At 39.4% G+C, this 18,226-nt stretch overlaps 1 protein-coding gene across 2 annotated transcripts in view; it reads left to right on the forward strand.

The window, feature by feature from the left end:
* Positions 1–658: 658 nt before the first annotated feature.
* The window catches only part of SKAP1 (src kinase associated phosphoprotein 1), a 282,155-nt gene continuing 264,587 nt past the window's right edge, over positions 659–18,226 (forward strand). For both annotated transcript variants that reach the window (XM_082373185.1, XM_082373186.1), the window contains exon 1: positions 659–750. In XM_082373185.1, the coding sequence (XP_082229311.1) occupies positions 702–750 (49 nt within the window). In that variant the 5' untranslated portion in view covers positions 659–701. The remainder of the gene's footprint in view (positions 751–18,226) is intronic.

Here is an 18,226-nt window from a genome sequence, read left to right on the forward strand (position 1 = left end):
TGATCTTGTCCTTCTCTTTCCTCCCTTTGTCAGCTCTTAGAGGGAAAGGGCTGGGTCCCCCTCTCCCTCAGCTTTCTCCCTGGGTTACCCCTTCTTTTCCTTGCATCCTTTCAGACTTAGGGAGGAAGGGACACTTTGGCTCCCTGTGTCCATTGCAGCCGGACTGCCCTGATTCTCCCCAAAGTTGGTGGCTTGAGATTATTTATTGGGACTTATGGTCATTCCCTTGAAACGTCCTGGTTTGCCTGACAAGCGGTTCTGCCCTGGTTTTCTGGGCGTGGACGAGCGATTTGGGTTGGAAATGACTGCTGTCCGACTTGGCGGGGCCTGACCCCGTCCTCGGATTCTGCCTCCTCGAGCTTCATTGCGGCGCCACGGTGGCTTTTCAACCTGCCCCCGAGGCCCGCTGTCCGGGACTTAGGATGGGGAGCCTCCCGGGGACGGGGGTACCTGGGGGTGGCGTCGCGTCTTTGTTTTGACCGGGGGCTGGGGTGCGGGGGGCGCGGGGCGGCCGCCTCCTCCCTCGGGCACCGTCGTGAGGGCCGCGGGCCCGGCGCACAGGTGTAGCCGCCGCCCCGGCGTCCCGCCCGCGGCGCGCCGCTTCCTGAGCGCGCCCCGCCCTGCGGCTCAGCCCCGCGACGCCGGCGACAGAGGGCCAGGTGCCGCTGCAGCCCGCCCGCCCCTCTCCCGCCGCCCGCCACATGCAGGCCGCCGCCGCCCTCCCCGAGGAGATCCTTTGGCTCCTGGAAGGTAATGCCCCGCCGGGAGTCTCACGTGCCGAGCCCGGCAGCAGCCGAGACGACAGCGGCTCCCAAGGCCGGCCTTCCCCGTCAGCTCCCTCACCCACCGCCTTCTAGAACCTCGAGGCTGCCGGAGTCCTGACTCTGCAGAGCCAGCTGTTCATCCCCCGCCCAGGGTCCCTTTCACTCGCCTCAGTAACACATTTTCTTTTTCCTCAAGGCGTCTCCACCTCCCACGTAGCCTCCAGGCTTCTGAGCAAGTTCAGGCCGCGTTCATGGTCCCCGGGCCGCCGTGCTGGCCTTCAAGCTGTCCCTTTCTCCTCGGGACGCCCTGCGCCTATAGGTTTCGCTCTCGTCCCTCTCCCGCCCTGACTCCGTCCGTGCCGCTCACAGGGTGCCTTGACCTTCCTGCTTAGAGCGCCCCAGGCTCCCAAGGGGCTGTGAGGGCTCACGGGCTCCTGTCAGCCAAGGCCCGGGCACCCAGACCCTAGGTCCCCTTCACCCTCCTGCAGCTCCGGGGGTCCCTCATGCACCTGGGGCAGGCGGATCCTAGTATTTACATCTCTTCCCTTTCTAGAAGTGCCCCATTGCGGTGTGTTCAGTCACTAACACTCAACACATCCCGCTGTAACACTCCAGAGTCACAAGATCATCTGCTTGCTTCACACTTTTTCTGGTGAAAGTAACTTGCTGTTCCTGTAACTGACCTTCCTGGAAGGACGGGGACCTGGAATCTGTGCTTGCATAAGGGTCCCAGGAGGAAACTCATCCGAATTAAGCCTTTTGGCATCTATGTGACAAATGGCCTGCTTTGGGCAGGTCATACTTTTGGCAAGAAGTTTTTTTTTGTTTTTTTGTTTTTCAGTTTCTCTCAATTTAATTGGTTTTATATCTCCATTATCTTGTTATTTTGGTCTAAATGCCTCCTAATCAAATATTTGGCAAGTCTTTTCAGTCTGTTTGTGGCTCGGTTTCCATTCTGGGTTGCTTCTCTGTAAAAGCTGTCAACTAGGTATTTCTTCTGAGGTGAAGTTTCCAAATTTATTTTACTTATGACCCGAGTGAATCTAAACTTTCAGAATAGAACAGTATTTGCAGGGTAAAAGCATCACCTGGGTGTCTAAGAAGAAGCAACCCAGCCTTTCCCTCTACTGTTGGTTCAATAATTCCAAGTGTAAAGAGAGGCTCTACATGTCTGGTTTCCAGGAGAGAAGGAACTGTGGCAAAAAGTTTCATTCTGCCCTTGCAGTTAAAGGTATAATCTGATTCTTTTTATTGGTATCTGTCATTTGTTGAGAGGGAACCTATTTTACAACCTAGTTAAACTAGACTTCCATTTTGTGTGCCGCCTTGGTAGAAGATTCCTTTTAATTTTCAGAAGCTTGCAATGACATCCACTCCTTCAACGTTTTTGATGTGCAGTTCTTTATTGTTCAAAACTGACACTTTGGTAAACAGCTCATTTCTGCACCTGCCACCTTCCTTTAGTTTAGATTATTTTCTTGTTAGCTGACTGTTTTTAATTGAAGTCTTCAGATCTCCTCCTAAAGCAGAACCTTTGTTTGCTGACAAGTAGAGCAGGGTATGAATGGAGATTAATTGCGTGTCACATACTTTTGTATCAAACTTGCTGTGTCTTAACAATCTCTGTTGGTGCTCGGGTCTTTAGAATATAGGGAGGAGTCTGAGATTAAATTTTAAGGAGCTTTGTTGGTTAATATATTTCTTTAAGGCTTTTTTTTTTTTAAGTTTGCAATTAGAGTCTGAATCTGAAGTAGAGAGAAAAATGTGAAAGTGGGATTCAACCAATAATTCTATTGAAAAGTGTTTGAAGAATATGCTTTTGAAAGGTTCATGTAATCATAGCAACATATTGGTTGTAGGTTTTGTTTTTCATGGAACACACTCTGGTGTAGACCAGCAGAATTATTCATTGTACTACAAATAATTTGTAGATATTATAAACCCATAATGGCTATCCATTTATCGTCTGTTGCTGTTTGTCTCCCCACCCCCCCACACACACTTTTTAAGGTTAACTGTTGACAATTAGAAAATATGTAGGTCCTGATCTCTATGTCGTCACTCAGTGGAGGGAGTCACAGGGTGAGAGTGCTGCCACTTTAGTGCTGCCACAGGCCGTGCGGGTGGAGTTTCCACAATGAATTACTACTTTCATAAACCAAGGCATAAGCATTTACACAGTGATTTAACACTAGCCATCACAGCCCTAACTTAAGCATTTATTTATTTATAACTACATGAGCATAAATGACAGGGGCATTTTTTGACATAGTATGTGTGCTTTGAAAAATAAAATATGCAAAGCATTGTGAAAGGTTTATGCCAAATTTTGCATAATGAAGAAGGGAACAGAAATTCTGAAGGTCTAAAATTAATTTTGTTAAATTTTAAACATTTGAAAATGTTTCATTTGACCAAGAAGCTCCACTTCTAGGAATCCGTGTTACTGAAATTAAAGGACATGAAGTATGTGTACCAGGGTCCATAGTAAATGTCCATGAGTTAGGAAAGGTCAGGTGATGGTATGAATGATTATTCATTTTATGGAATATTTTGCAGCCATTAAAAAGGTTGTGGTGGATCTGTATATGTCGGCTTGGAAAGTGTCCATAACATATTTTTAAGACTAAAAAGCAAGGTACACCGTAGTATATATAATATACCATTTATGTTTGAAAACAGCAACAAAACCCCATATATTATGTATGTTTGTGTAAGCCTAGGAGGGACTAAGAAAGAATATACACCAAGCTCCTAACATTGGTTTCCTAGGGAGGGGAGTGAGAGAGTGGGGGAGAGATTACTAATTTTATTTCATACATCTTCATGTTGTTTGAACCATGACAATGACCATGTATTACTTTTGTAATAGGAAGAAACAACCAGGAAGGTTATTTAAAAGGAAAAGGAACAAAAAACGAAAAGAAGCTTAGAGAGGTCAGAGTTCGAAAGGGCCATTAACCAGGGTTGTGATTATGCTTTTCTCTTGGTAGCTCTAAGGGTGTGTGGAAGGTGGGGATTTTTTTTTTTTTTTTAATGCTTTCTTGGATTTTGGGCAAATATTAAAGTAGTGAGAGGTTTCTAGGGTAACTCAGGAAACATCTTCCTCAGATAGACTCTGTCAAGCTCTCATATAGAAATAGAAACTAGTCCATATCAGCAAATAAGTACCTTATAGATAAGTAAAGTGAAGGGCATTTACTGCCTTATTGAAAGAGAAGGAAATATTCAGGTCTGTTTTCAAATAATCAGGCTTCAGATGTAGAAGTTATCTTTTCGTTTTTGTTTGGTGATAACCACGCTGAAAACAAAAACAATGGAGTGCTGGCAGTTTGCATAATCTTTGTTTCACAGATACAAACATAATCAGTTTCTTCCTTGCCTTTCTAGCCCCACTTTTGAAGTCAGAAGCACAAGAGGCAAGTATGAAGGAAGGAGAATAAATATTTCTTTAGTTCACAATTTGTCTTGTGTGATGGAATGGGGCTTACTGACTTTAATAGCTAATAGGTCCCAACTACCTACAAGGTACCTAAATCCTGCTCAAATATGGATTAGAGACAAAATAACATCCACAACTCGGCTGCATTTAGTAGCAATTGCTGCATTAACGCTGATTCCAATATGCCTATGGTTACTTATTTTTAAACTTTCTTGGAAAGAAGAAGTCATTAATCATTTCCTTCCAGATTGTTCTCCAGATTTGTATTGGTCCTCCATGTAGCCAACCATAAAATCCTTTTCAACATAGTAAAACTCCAACTCTGTGGAACTCGCGGGAGTGAGTTGTGCTGGATAGCTGAAGATATTCTCTTTAAGCACTCTTTTTATTATAAACATTTGTGATCAGTTTTTTTCTCAGATGCAGTAGGAACTTTTCACACTTCCTCAACCAACCAGTCTGTGTTCAAAGGCACCTCCTCTGAACACTATAAGTCAGAGTTGTTACAGCGACTATCATTTATCATACTTTATGGGAATATTGAGTTGTTTAGGGATTTTTCTGCCATAATTGCCCCTGGACTGCTTTGTGAATGTCTGTGTCTGTTTTACGTTTTAATTTTTGTCATTTTTTTTTCCCTACTGTTAGACCAGGCCTATCACTTTGCACTGCTCTCAGTGTATCTGTATCTCCAATGCTATTGGAACATCAGATAATTAAGTTCATTGGAATTAAGATATGTGTGAAAGAAAGTATGAAGGGCTCTCTTGATGAACACAGTACCCAAACCGTTAGGCCTGCACTTTGTAACATGTACTGTGGCTGCTCAGGGTCTTTTTTACTTAATTTTTGATACTGGGTTGTCTTCTAGATAGGTGATGTTACTTTGGTTGAATTCTGAAAGGTATATGACCATACTTCTATTTATTTTTTGTTAAATTTTTTGGTTATAAGAGCAATAATGCTCATTGTAGAAAATTTAGAAAACACATAAGAGCAATAATGCTCATTGTAGAAAATTTAGAAAACACAAGGATATACAGCCACCCATAGTCAACAATTGTTAAATTTTCATTTATTTCTTTCAGTTATTATTATTTGTACATGCTTTAAAAGTTGTGACATTTTGTGTGTATAGTTTTGTATACTGATTTTTCCACTGATAGTTTTTATTTGTTATGGTCTCCTGAGCATTTTCCTAGATCACTAAGTTCTTTTTTTTCTTTTGAGTGATTTTGAAGTTATACATCCTGGTTTTATTCCACTGATAGTTTTACCTTTATGGGAAAAAAAATACCAAAAACATTTCCCTCTGATTAGCAACGTTAAGAATGAAACAATATCTTCTAGCTCTTTCCTCCTGTGTGAAATGTGAAACTGCTGATATAATCTTGGATTTTAGATTCAGAGAATTATTAATGTTTTATTGTGTATATTAGATTACAATAATTATTTTTTGACATTTGCATAATATTTAAAACCATAGCTATAATAATATTTTTTCTTCCTGTTTAACTTGTTCATTGCTTACTTTTTGTATCATGGCTTTTTCATTCTTAAACTCTTTATCTCTTAGATATTTAGACTTTGCTGGAATGGTAGCCACTGGCTGCATGTGGCTATTTAAATTTAAATTAACTAAAATTAAATAAAACCAAAAAAATCAGTTATGCAATTGCACTAGCTACATTTCAGCTGCTCAGTAGCCACAGTGCCTGCTGTATTGGACAGTGCATAAAACCCTACTAGATGACAATTGAGAATATAATGCTGAGTAAATTTCTCAGGAAGAGTACTTTGATAGTACCCTTACTGAGCCCCTCCAAGTTTGAGTATGTGTCTATCTAGTTTCATATAAACTTAGCTGTGGGCATGAGGTTCTAGGGTCACACTCTTTCCCTTTCTTCCCCTTTCTCTCAACTTAAACTCTCGAAGTTTTACCCTTATCTTCTGGTCTTCGATTTTGTGGAGGAGAAGTCTGATGCCAGCCTGATATATTTCTTTTATAACCCATTCCTCCCACCGCCTGCCTGGATGTTTATAGGATATTTTTCTTTGCTCTCAAAAATGTCACTAGATAATTTCAAGGTTTTAGACATTTTAATAATTTTGCCTGGTATTTAGTGAACCCTTTTGATCTAAAGACTCAGGTCTTTAACTTGAGAAAATTTTTTCTATTGTCATTGCTTCTACTCCATCTCTTTTATTCTGTCATACTAGGATTTATATTATAAATATATTAGGACCCTGATCTATTCTCTGTGTTTCATCTCTTTTATTGTCTCATCCGTCAGTGACTTCATTACAGTTTTAAATTCAGCATTTATTTATTTAAAAAAAATTTCCATGTGTTCTTTCCTCATCACTCATTGTTTCATTTTCATTACATCTGTAAATATGGCTTATAGGCATAATGACTTTTTTTAAAATAAATTTATTTATGTATTTATTTTTTATTTTTGGCTGTGTTGGGTCTTCGTTTCTGTGCGAGGGCTTTCTCTAGTTGCAGCGAGCGGGGGCCAGTCTTCATCGCGGTGCGTGGGCCTCTCACTATCACGGCCTCTCTTGTTGCAGAGCCCAGGCTCCAGACGCGCAGGCTCAGTAGTTGTGGCTCATGGGCCCAGTTGCTCCACGGCATGTGGGATCTTCCCAGACCAGGGCTCGAACCCGTGTCCCCTGCATTGGCAGGCAGATTCTCAACCACTGCACCACCAGGGAAGCCCATAATGAGTTTTTGAATGTTGTTGAAAATATGATTAGAAATTTTCTAAACATTTGTGTTCTTTAATAATAAATCTACTTCAGAGGGAGACATTTTCTCTAGTTCTTCAAGATATAGTTTTCTTTTCGAACTTTGTTTTCTCATAGGTCCTGTATATTTGTTTTGTGATAAGTTTGCCTAGGTTCAAATCCTGACTCTGCCACTTTCTTACTAGTATTTAACTTTGGGTCTTAGCTGTAAAATGGGGATAATAATAGTACCTATCTCATAGAATTTAAATGAGGAATAAAGGACTAAATATTTGAAAAGAACTTAGAATAATATCTAGAATGTATTACACACCATATGTTTGGTAAATAAAATTAAATTTTTTTTTTTCTTTGAGAAAGTCCTATTGATCTCTCTTCTTGCAGCTGCCTCTCCACAGGAAAACTCCTAGGCATGGCCCTTTGCTTGGGTTGGTGGTTCATCCTTGCTACTCCAAATTAGGGGAGGTTTGTAGGGGTTCTTTCAGGATTTTCTTCATTTCCTTCCTTCCTTAGATCAGAGTCCAGTGATTATTTCTATGAGAAGCTTTTTGGAGAAAAGAGAGAGGAAGTTAGCTTCCCTGCTAACTTAAGAAAGACATGTGTTCCCTACCTTGTTATAGAATGCTTTGTATGTGTGTGTGTTTGTGTAAAAATAGTATTTTTGTACTACTTGTCAGTTGAAAAAAAATGAAAGGTTTAATCTTCCCCTTCTCCCTTTCTGTTTTTATAAACAGAACTATTTTTTTTTTAATTAATTAATTTATTTATTTTTGGCTGTGTTGGGTCTTCGTTTCTGTGCGAGGGCTTTCTCTAGTTGCGGCAAGTGGGGGCCACTCTTCATCACGGTGCGCAGGCCTCTCACTATCGCGGCCTCTCTTGTTGCGGAGCACAAGCTCCAGTCGCGCAGGCTCAGTAATTGTGACTCACGGGCCTAGTTGCTCCGCGGCATGTGGGATCTTCCCAGACCAGGGCTCGAACCCATGTCCCCTGCATTGGCAGGCAGACTCTCAACCACTGCACCACCAGGGAAGCCCCAGAACTATTTTTTTAATTGGTAGAAATATTTTAGTTTCATTGTGGGTATAGCCTAGATGTTAACTGGTCTGCCCAGGCCTTTTGAACTCTAGGCAAGATCTACTCCCCATTGTGGAAGCCCAAACATCTCCTCAAGATCTGGATAATTCTCAATGGGTATGCATTCTCAAGGTTACTTTTGCTTCCAGGATCCCCTCCTTCCATGTGTGCTTTCTGTAGGCCTAAACTAGCGGTTCCCAAATGGGGTGATTTTGTCCCATGGGGGCATTTGGCAACACTTGGAGACATTTTTTGTTGTCACAGCTGGGGAGGGTGCTATTGGCACCTAATGGGTAGAGGCCAGGGATGCTGCTCAGCTTCCTACAATGCATAGGATAGCCTCCACAACAAAGAATTATCCAGCCCCAAATGTCATTAGTGCCAAGGTTGAGAAACCATGTTCTTGACATATATCCTTGCCTTCAATTTCCACAAAGACCTACCCACATGAAGTCCCTGTGAGTGTAGAAGACATCACTGGAGAGTCAGCGGGTGCGGGGAGAGGGAGGAAGGGTTTCCACTGCAGTAATGCAAACGATTTCAAATTGAATATTAGGCATCCCTATTCCTAAAGCCCCTTTTCCCACTCCAGTCATCAGACAGTGACCTCTGGCCTTTCACCTGATGTAGTTCTCAGCCTTATGCTTTCTCACTGGCACTTTCTCCCTTTATCCTATCTGGAGCAAAACAAAAAAAATTTTTTTTTCCCTTGCCACATGGAAAGGCAGTTTAGCTATCTGTTTAGTGGTTTAGGTTCCCACCAACACCCACACATGGAGAAACAAATTACTTTGCCAAACCATGGCGATTCTCTTCCTAAGAGGAATTCTAGTGCCAGCTATTAAGATAATAACATTTTTACCTCTTTATATAAGTGTAATACTTAAACAATTTTTAATCATTTTAAATACAGGAAAAATAAGATAAGTTTCAAGTTTTACCATCATCTAAGAATCTTAACATATTAACATAACTATCATAGATCTAATTTTTTCATGTTATAAACCATTACACTGTACAGAAATCCTATAATTTCTGCTACGTTTATTCATATTTATTTCCCCTGTGTTTCCAAGTTCATTGCTTGCTTTTCCAGTTTGTCAGTGCTGCATTATAGGTTAGGTGATTATAACAGCTGGCTTTTCAGGTTTGGAGTCTTTGAGTTCCACTGTTTAATTTTACTATCCAGCTTTTACATGGAACATAGGACAGATGTGGGCTTAGAAACAGAGTGGTCTTAGCATCCAGAGAGCAAGCTTTCCTGAAGGCTTATGGCTTTGATAAAATCATTTATGAATTACTTAAATTCTCATCTAGGGTCTCCTCTTAACATTGTTGATATTCTAATATTAGTATGTTATAGGGAAATAAAATTTTTATTCACATAATAGGAACTTTACTAAAATGTATCCAGTGGCACATACTTATACATACTTAAACCAATATAGTAGTTGAGTTGGAATTAATTAAGGTACTGTATATTATAAATCAAGTATGAGAAGTATCCTGGATACTTAGAAAGCTACAGAAAATCTCTCTTAACTGCATTGTAATAAACGCCCTTAAAATCACTCTCTCTTTAAAGTAAATTTTCCTTTTTGATAACTCTTTGTGTGAGCCTCTTCATCCATCGATTCCTCCCTCTCTTCCTTCCTTCCTTCCCAGTACTTTATTAAGGTATGATTTACGTACATAAAATGCACTAATGTTAAGTGTTACAACTGGATGACTTTCATGTATGTATGACTGTGTGACTGTGTGACTACAACCCACATCAAGACGTAAACATTTCCATCTCCCTAGAAAGTTTCCTTTCCAGTTCTGGAACTTCATAGATCAGTATGATCTCTTTTGTGTCTGTCCTCAGCATAATGTTTTTGAGAGTTATCCATGTTGTTCTGTGTATCAGATTTATCTTATCCTTTTGCTAAGTAGTATTCCATTGTGTGAATATTCCACAGTTTGTTTATCCATTCTTCTTCTCTTGAACATTGAGTTGTTCAGTTTTGGGTTATTATGAATATAGCTGCTATGAGCATTCTTGTATAACTTGTTTTGTAACATAAACACTCATTTCTCCTGGATAAATATCTAAGAGTGGAATTACTTGGTCGTAGGGTATGAATACATTTAATTTTATTGGAAACTCCAGTTTCCCAAAGTGATTGTACCTATTTTACAATCCCACCAACAGTGTATGAGAATTCCAAGTGCTCCGTTTCCTCACCAACACTTGATGTTGTGGTCTTTTTATTTTTAGATATTCTGGTAGATGTTATGGTCCATGTATTGTTTTAATTACAAAAATAACTTATGGATACATTTTTATTGTAGAATATTTGCACAACATAGAAGTATATAGACTACTTGACCTAGCCACAGCAGTCAGACAAGAAAAAGAAATAAAAGGTATCCATGTTGGAAGGGAAGAGGTAAAATTGTCATTATATGCAGATGACATGATACTCTATAGAGAAGACCCTAAAGACTCCACACAAAAACTATTAGAACTAATAAATGAATTCAGCAAGGTAGCAGGTTACAAGATTAATATACAGAAATCTGTTGAATTTTTTTTACACTAACAATGAAATATAAGAAAGAGAAAGTGAAAAAACAATCCCATTTAAAATTGTGTCAAAAACATACCTAGAAATAAACCTAACCAAGGAGGTGAAAGACCTATATGCAGAGAACTATAAAACAATGATAAAAGAAATTGAAAATGATTCAAAGAAATGGAAAGATATCCCATGCTCTTTGATTGGAAGAATTAATATTGTTAAAATGGCCATACTACCCAAAGCAACATACAGATTTAATGTGATCCCTATCAAACTACCCATGACATTTTTCACACAACTAGAACAAATAATCTTAAATTTTTTATGGAACCACAGAAGACCCAGAATTTCCAAAGCAATCCTGAGGAAAAAGAACAAAGCTGGAGGCATAACCCTCCCAGGCTTCAGACAATATTCAAAGCTACAGTAATCAAAACAACATGGTAGGGCTTCCCTGGTGGCGCAGTGGTTAAGAATCTGCCTGACAATGCAGGGGACACAGGTTCGAGCCCTGGTCCCGGAAGATCCCACATGCTGTGGAGCAACTAAGCTTGTGCGCCACAACTACTGAGCCTGCGCTCTAGAGCCCATGAGGCACAACTACTCAGCCCGCGTGCCACAACTACTGAAGCCTGTGCATCTAGAGCCTGTGCTCTGCAATAAGAGAAGCCACCGCAATGAGAAGCCCACGCACCACAACAAAGAGTAGCCCCTGCTCGCCGCAAGTAGAGAAAGCCTGCACACAGCAGCAAAGACCCAACACAGCCAAAAATAAATAAATAAAATAAATAAATTTATTTAAAAAAAAACAGCATGGTATTGGCACAAAAACAGACATATAGATCAATGGAACAGAATAGAGAGCCGAGAAACACATAGTTAAGGTCAATTAATCTTTGACAAAGGAAGCAAGCATATACAATGGAGAAAAGACAGCCTCTTCAGCAAGTGGTGTTGGGAGAGCTGGACAGCCTCATGTAAATCAATAACGTACATTAGAACACTCCCTCACATCATACACAAAAATAAACTCAAAATGGCGTAAAAACTTAAATATAAGACATGACATCATAGGATGCCTAGAAGAGAATATAGGCAAAACATTCTCTGACATAAATCGTAGCAGTGTTTTCTTAGATCAGTCTCCCAAGGTAATAGAAATAAAAGCAAAAGTAAACAAATGAGTCCTAATCAAACTTATAAGCATTTGCACAGCAAAGGAAACCATAAACAAAACAAAACAAAAAGCCTAACAGAATGGGAAAAAATATTTGCAAACTGTGGGACCAACAAGGGCTTAATTTCCAAAATATACAAACAGCTTATACAACTCAATATGAAAAAAACAAACAACTCAATTGAAAAATGGGCAGAAGAACTAAATAGACATTTCTACAAAGAAGACAACCAGATAGGCAACAGGCACATGAAAAGATGCTCAACATTGCTAATTATTAGAGAAATGCAAATCAAAACTACAACGAGGTATCACCTCACACCAGTCAGAATGGCCATCATCAAAAAGTCTACAAATAATAAATACTGGAGAGGGTGTGGAGAAAAGGGAATCCTCCTACACTGTTGGTGGGAATGTAAATTGGTGCAACCACTATGGAAAACAGTATGGAGGTTCCTTAAAAAACTAAAAATAGAACTACCATATGATCCAGCAATCGCACTCTTGGGCATATATCTGGAAAAGACGAAAGCTCTAATTTGAAAAGATATATGCACCCCAGTGTTCATAGCAACACTATTTACAATAGCCAAGAGATGGAAGCAACCTAAGTGTCCATCAACAGATGAATGGATAAAGAAGATGTGATACACACACACACACACACACACACACACACACACACAATGGAATATTACTCATCCATAAAAGGAATGAAATATTGCAATTTGCAGCAACATGGATGGGACTAGAGATTATTGTACTAAGTGAAGTAAGTCAGAGAAAGACAAATATTATATATCACTTATATGTGGAATCTAAAAAATAATACAAATGGACTTATTTACAAAACAGAAACAGACTCACAGACATAGGAAACAAACTTATGGTTACCAAAGGAGAAGGTGGGGTGGTGTAAATTAGGAGTCTGGTGTTAACAGATATGCATCACTATATACAAAATAGATAAACAAGGATTTACTCTATAGCACAGGGAGCTATCTTCAATATCTTATAATAACCTATAATGGAAAAGAATCTGAAGAAGAGTATATATATATATATATATCTGAATCACTTTGCTGTATACCTGAAGCTAACACAATATTGTAAATCAACTATAGTTCAATGAAAAAAAAATGAAAAAAAGTATATAGACTGCTTGGTTTTTTAACATTGCACCATTGGATACCTTTCCATATGAATCTATGTATATATTCATATATATATATTCATTTTTAAACTGCTGCACAGTATTTCAAAATTTTTTAACTATTCACCTATTGAAGGATGTTTAGATCGTTTCCAGATTTTTTTGTATTTCCACAGTGCTGTAGAGAACATATCTGCATCTTTGCGTACATATGCAAATATTTCCGTAGGATAGATTCTTAGACTCTCAAATGGAAGATTGCAGAAGTGTTAATCCTAGATTTGTAGACTGGCGAGTAGTTAAAACTTAATCCAAAGTACTATCTGTGTTTTCGTTCCTGGTTTTTGTTTTCTCTGTGCTGTGAGTATATAGGTATTGTCATTTTTTTCCCCTTCAGGAGGTAAGAGAATGAAAAATATAAACACCACACATTTCTTGGGTCATGGGGCAGAAACAATCAGCAGGTTGAAGCAAACCACAACCAGAACATGCTGACAGTTTCTCTATTGTATGCTGACAACTTCCTGCAAGCCAAAACAAAGCTGGTGGGTATGATTTTAGCCTTGCCAACAAGTTTTACCTCTTAACAAAAAGCAAAAAACATATGCCTTAAGGATTAAAACTAATTGCCAAATCGAAAATTTAATGCAAGGTTTAAAACAAGCTCTTAGCAAACTAAAAGTCATTTTCCCCCACTATGATACTTTTATTTAATTGGTGTGAAAATAGGCAAGACAAGGTTTCTATGAAGTCTTCCATCGTTAGAATAGAAAAATTAACACTAAAGTTTCAGAGGTTTGATTTTAGTGAGATATTTAAGAGTCACTGCAGAAATACTAATGGTCGGATACCTTCAGCATATTTGCAGCAAGGAATCAGAAATTATTATTTTTTGTTTGTTTCTACCAGAAGCTGTCTATGAGACTTTGTAGAAATTGGATCTGCAACCAGGCTGTTTTTTTCTGTAAAATAGCAATACGTTACATAAAGGGATAGTTGTGACACTTAATTAAATACCCAGACAAATAGAATACTCAGGTATCTAGAATGAAATGTGGCCTTATGTTACTTCCAAGGTAGAGATTGTTTTGGTTTGGCGGGCATGATTTGCTAGGCATGGCAAAGTGGGTGGGCATAGTCTGTTACTGGAAAGGATGTCTTACTGTTAGCGGCTCACTCAAGGAAGTCCCGAGGATGATGCAGATCTTTACTCCCCGCCTATCGCATCAATCCAAGCAAAGGACTCCTGGGGTGGGTCCCTGAGAGGAGTCCCTCCTCCCTTTGATAGCCCCTTCTCTTCTCCACAATCTCAACAAACATTTTCTACACCCCTCCTTTCTCCATACAGGCTCCCATCTCCATCCTAGAGGGGTGATGTCTCATCTTTAAGGCTTTAACTCCTTCAAAGTGTTCAGAGTGAAGCATCTATAAGATAAACATTTTGATTAGAAAAAAACACTAGGTATCATTGAAAATTTAAGAGATGAGGCTGAAGTAGTATCCTGCTCCTACAATTTTTAAAAAAATAGTGAATAGATTGTTTTCTAACGTTTACTTAGGTATTTTCTTTTAGATCCCTTTTTTTATGGGGAAAAGAACCATGTTCTTTAGGTTGATTTCCAGGCCAGCCCTTTTTTTTTTTTTAATTAATTTATTTATTTTTGGCTGTGTTGGGTCTTCGTTTCTGTGCGAAGGCTTTCTCTAGTTGCAGCGAGCGGGGGCCACTCTTCATCGCGGTGCGCAGGCCTCTCACTATCGTGGCCTCTCTTGTTGCGGAGCACAGGCTCCAGACGCGCAGGCTCAGTAATTGTGGCTCACGGGCCTGGTTGCTCCGCGGCATGTGCGATCCTCCCAGACCAGGGCTCGAACCCGTGTCCCCTGCATTAGCAGGCAGATTCTCAACCACTGCGCCACCAGGGAAGCCCTCAGCCCATTTTTAAAAACCATTTTGTGTCCCTCTTTGTTAGTGGGAACACACCCTTTATCCCCTGTTCCCTACCTCCAAGCTCTGATGTTGGTGTTGTGACTGGGGAGTGACTCCAATGGCAGGACTGGGAAAGGTATGAGGAGCTGGGTGGGAGCTAGGTTGGGGTTCCCAGGATTAGGGAGGAGACTATTTAATGAGCCAGAATGAGAGCAGGAATGGGCCTCACCTAGCGGGGAGGTGAGAGCCAGTGCAGGGACCCAGAGCAAAAGGAGAACAGAATTCCCTCTCCTCATCTCCCTCTCTTCCTCTCCTGTCTCCTTACTTCCGACCCCATCTCCCATTAAGAGCGTGGCTGCCAACAGGCTTGGACGTGCTATGATAAGAGGAGGGGGCTATGAGACGGGGTGGGGAGTGATGATGGAAGTCAGCAGAAGGTTGTTGAAGTATAATGACTATCAAAGCAGCAGCAGTGAGAGAATGGATATTTCTGTGATTGTGCCCAGCCAGGACAACCATTCACGTTTAAAGAGTATTTGCAAGTACTTGGGGACTTTTTAAAAAAAATCTAAATAGAGGGTCTGAAATACTGCCCAGCATTAAACTTAATAGAATTAATTTGGTGAGTCATTTTAGCCTGTGCCAACACTTTTTGCATGTAGACAAAAATCTCAAATATTTTCTTGGGTATAATGCCAATATAGGCAGAAATTTATGGCACCCTTCTTTTCAGAAATGTGAGTTCTGCTTTAGTAGTTCAAATACTTTTGCAAAATATCCCCTCTAGGAACACTTTGATTGGTTTTTGGTTGGTGGAATTGTTTTCAGCAGCATTTGGCCATTCATCCTGCCTTCAAATAGAAGATTGATTGAAGCAAACTTTTGAGTTTTAGAAACAATATATCAACAAAAAAATTTGTAACTGTTAAAGAACACCAACTTAAATATTTTGTTCTTTCTGTGTATTAGGAGCATTACTTAGAAAACAGATGGAGGCAACCTTTATTTTTCACTAGTTTGAAAAATGTGACACATAGGATGTCATTCTTCTCCAAATAGAAGAGTAGCCTCGTAAATGGACAAGGTCAGAGGTTTGGGAGAATGTCAGAGACTTTCACCAGTCTACAGAACCTAGAGATCTTGGGTGCATCCTGTCAAGTCAGAATCTTTTCATCTGGCCTTAGGCCGTGCAGTGGTTTCTCCCAGGGATGTGATGATTATATCATGTCTACAGGGTTCCACATACCCTCTGTCCCCTTGTCCTTCTTTGTTTTCTTTTTCTATCTTCTTTTCCTACTCTGGTTTGCTGGAATAGATATCCATAAGTTGCCTGGAAGCTGAGGGAATCTATGTTTTAGGGAAGCTGTGAATCATAATAGGAAGATGCATCTTTGCCAGAGCTGTTTACCTTTTAAATATGGGACTTAAAATCATTGTATATTACTTTTAGTACAAAATACTGTATATTGCTACAAGCTTGCCTTCCAGAATAATCTTTCGTCACTGTCCTCTCACCCCTACACTTTATGTTCTGCCCTCCAAGTTAGAATTCTTTCAGTCTCTCCAACTGAACTAAGATCTATCACCTCAGGACCTTTGCACATAATGTTCCCATGCTTATGCCATTCTTTTCCTCATTCTACCACCTCCTCCCCATCCCCAACATACATACTTGACCTGCTAATCTGGGGGTTTCCGATGAAAGGTCAGGTCTTTGAGAGATCTCCCCTGACTTACTTCCCTCTAGACTAGTTGCATCTACTCTAGGCCTGTGCCCCCCTCACTTTTCTTATTATAACTCATATCACAATTTATTCTAATTGTCTATTTAAGTCTTTATTCTTTGGTAGACTGTAAACTTTTAGTTTAGATCTATCTTGTTCACTTTTTCAGTATTTAGCATGTAATAAGTGCTCAATAAATATTTGTTAAAGAATAAAGGCATTCAGAAAAAAAGTGGCATTGTTTATGGTATGTTTCTGATTTTGTCTTCTCTCTTTGGTGTGAGGACATTTACACCAGTGTGGTATTGCTCACTCACCAGTCAAAGGTAACTAGGTGTAGACCCTGTAACATCAGGTATTATGTGTAGTGAGTGCTGTGATGTCAGAGGCACCTCAGGAGTGTTCTTACTCAGTGGTGTTTTTCACTCTTGGTTTTGCAGTTGCAGGAGCCTAAGGCATCCTGATGTGATAGGACATGATGTTTATATTAAAGGAGTTCTTGTTTGTACAAGGCTGATTGCTTAATGGAAAACCCACCCAGAGAGAGTGGTAAGCTTGGTTAAATACAGGAGGTGAAAATCTCTTCCTTGTTCAGTGGTGAGTAATGTGTTTCTGAGCAGGGTTGCTCAGGCGCCTTCAGGTCATAATCACTATAAGTAGCATCATATTGCAAATTGAAAGGCAAATGTATTATATGTTGGTCTGTAATTTTCTTTCCTTAATATCTGTATCAAGTTTTGATATCAGGGTTATGCTGGCTTCATAAAATGAGTTGGGAAGTGTATAAAATACTAGATGTATAATCCCTCCTATAGCTTTTGCTTTTGACTTTTATGTTTTCATGATTATAAATTTGTTCATCTAGTGAGTTGTGGGAGTATTTTTAGATCAGTTTTTTTAAAAAAAATGATGAGACTGATGGAAGAGATTGTCTTTGTGTCATTTTATTCCCCTGAGTAGATGACACTTGCAGGTGAAGGAACAAGTACTTAAATTAAAAAGTGGCCCTCTAAAGTGTTTTGAAATGAAGGCTTCAAAAAAGTAATTTAAAGTGAAACTTAAAAAGTAAAGTCATAATAAAATATCAAACTATCAAATATCCCCCCAATGAGTTGGGGGATAATTATATCCAGTTGATTCCGTTTTAGCAGTTTTAGTATATACAAATATAATTACATGGGATATTTTACTTATAAGCATTTAGTAAGGAGAGTAGAAGTTCAAAATAATATATATATATCTACATTTATCATCTATAGGCATGAAGTATTCATTTTAACCATCCATCTCTCACAGGATCTCTATTCCCCACTTTCTGTCTGCTTGGGTGGCTTCCTTTCCTATTCCCAGCTATGAACCAGCACAACCCACTACCACTGAGTGAAATGAAGAGGAGGGAAAAAAAATCTGTCTATCCAAGCTAAGAGTAGTATTACATTATGCTTGCATAGTGATTTTAATTTTACTTATTTTTTCATATTCTAAAACACATATTTTATAACATTTAGAAAATATAGAAAAGTATGAAGAAGATGATAAAAATGGCTTGTAATTCCACTACCTAGAGATGACCATTGTTAATATTTTGGTGTTTATCACAGTACCTGACTGACCTATAGGAGGGACTCAATAAAGATTGGGTTAATGAATGAA

The sequence above is a fragment of the Balaenoptera borealis genome, assembly GCF_965194805.1.
Source record: "Balaenoptera borealis genome assembly, chromosome: 20".
NCBI classification, from domain to species: Eukaryota; Metazoa; Chordata; class Mammalia; order Artiodactyla; family Balaenopteridae; genus Balaenoptera; species Balaenoptera borealis.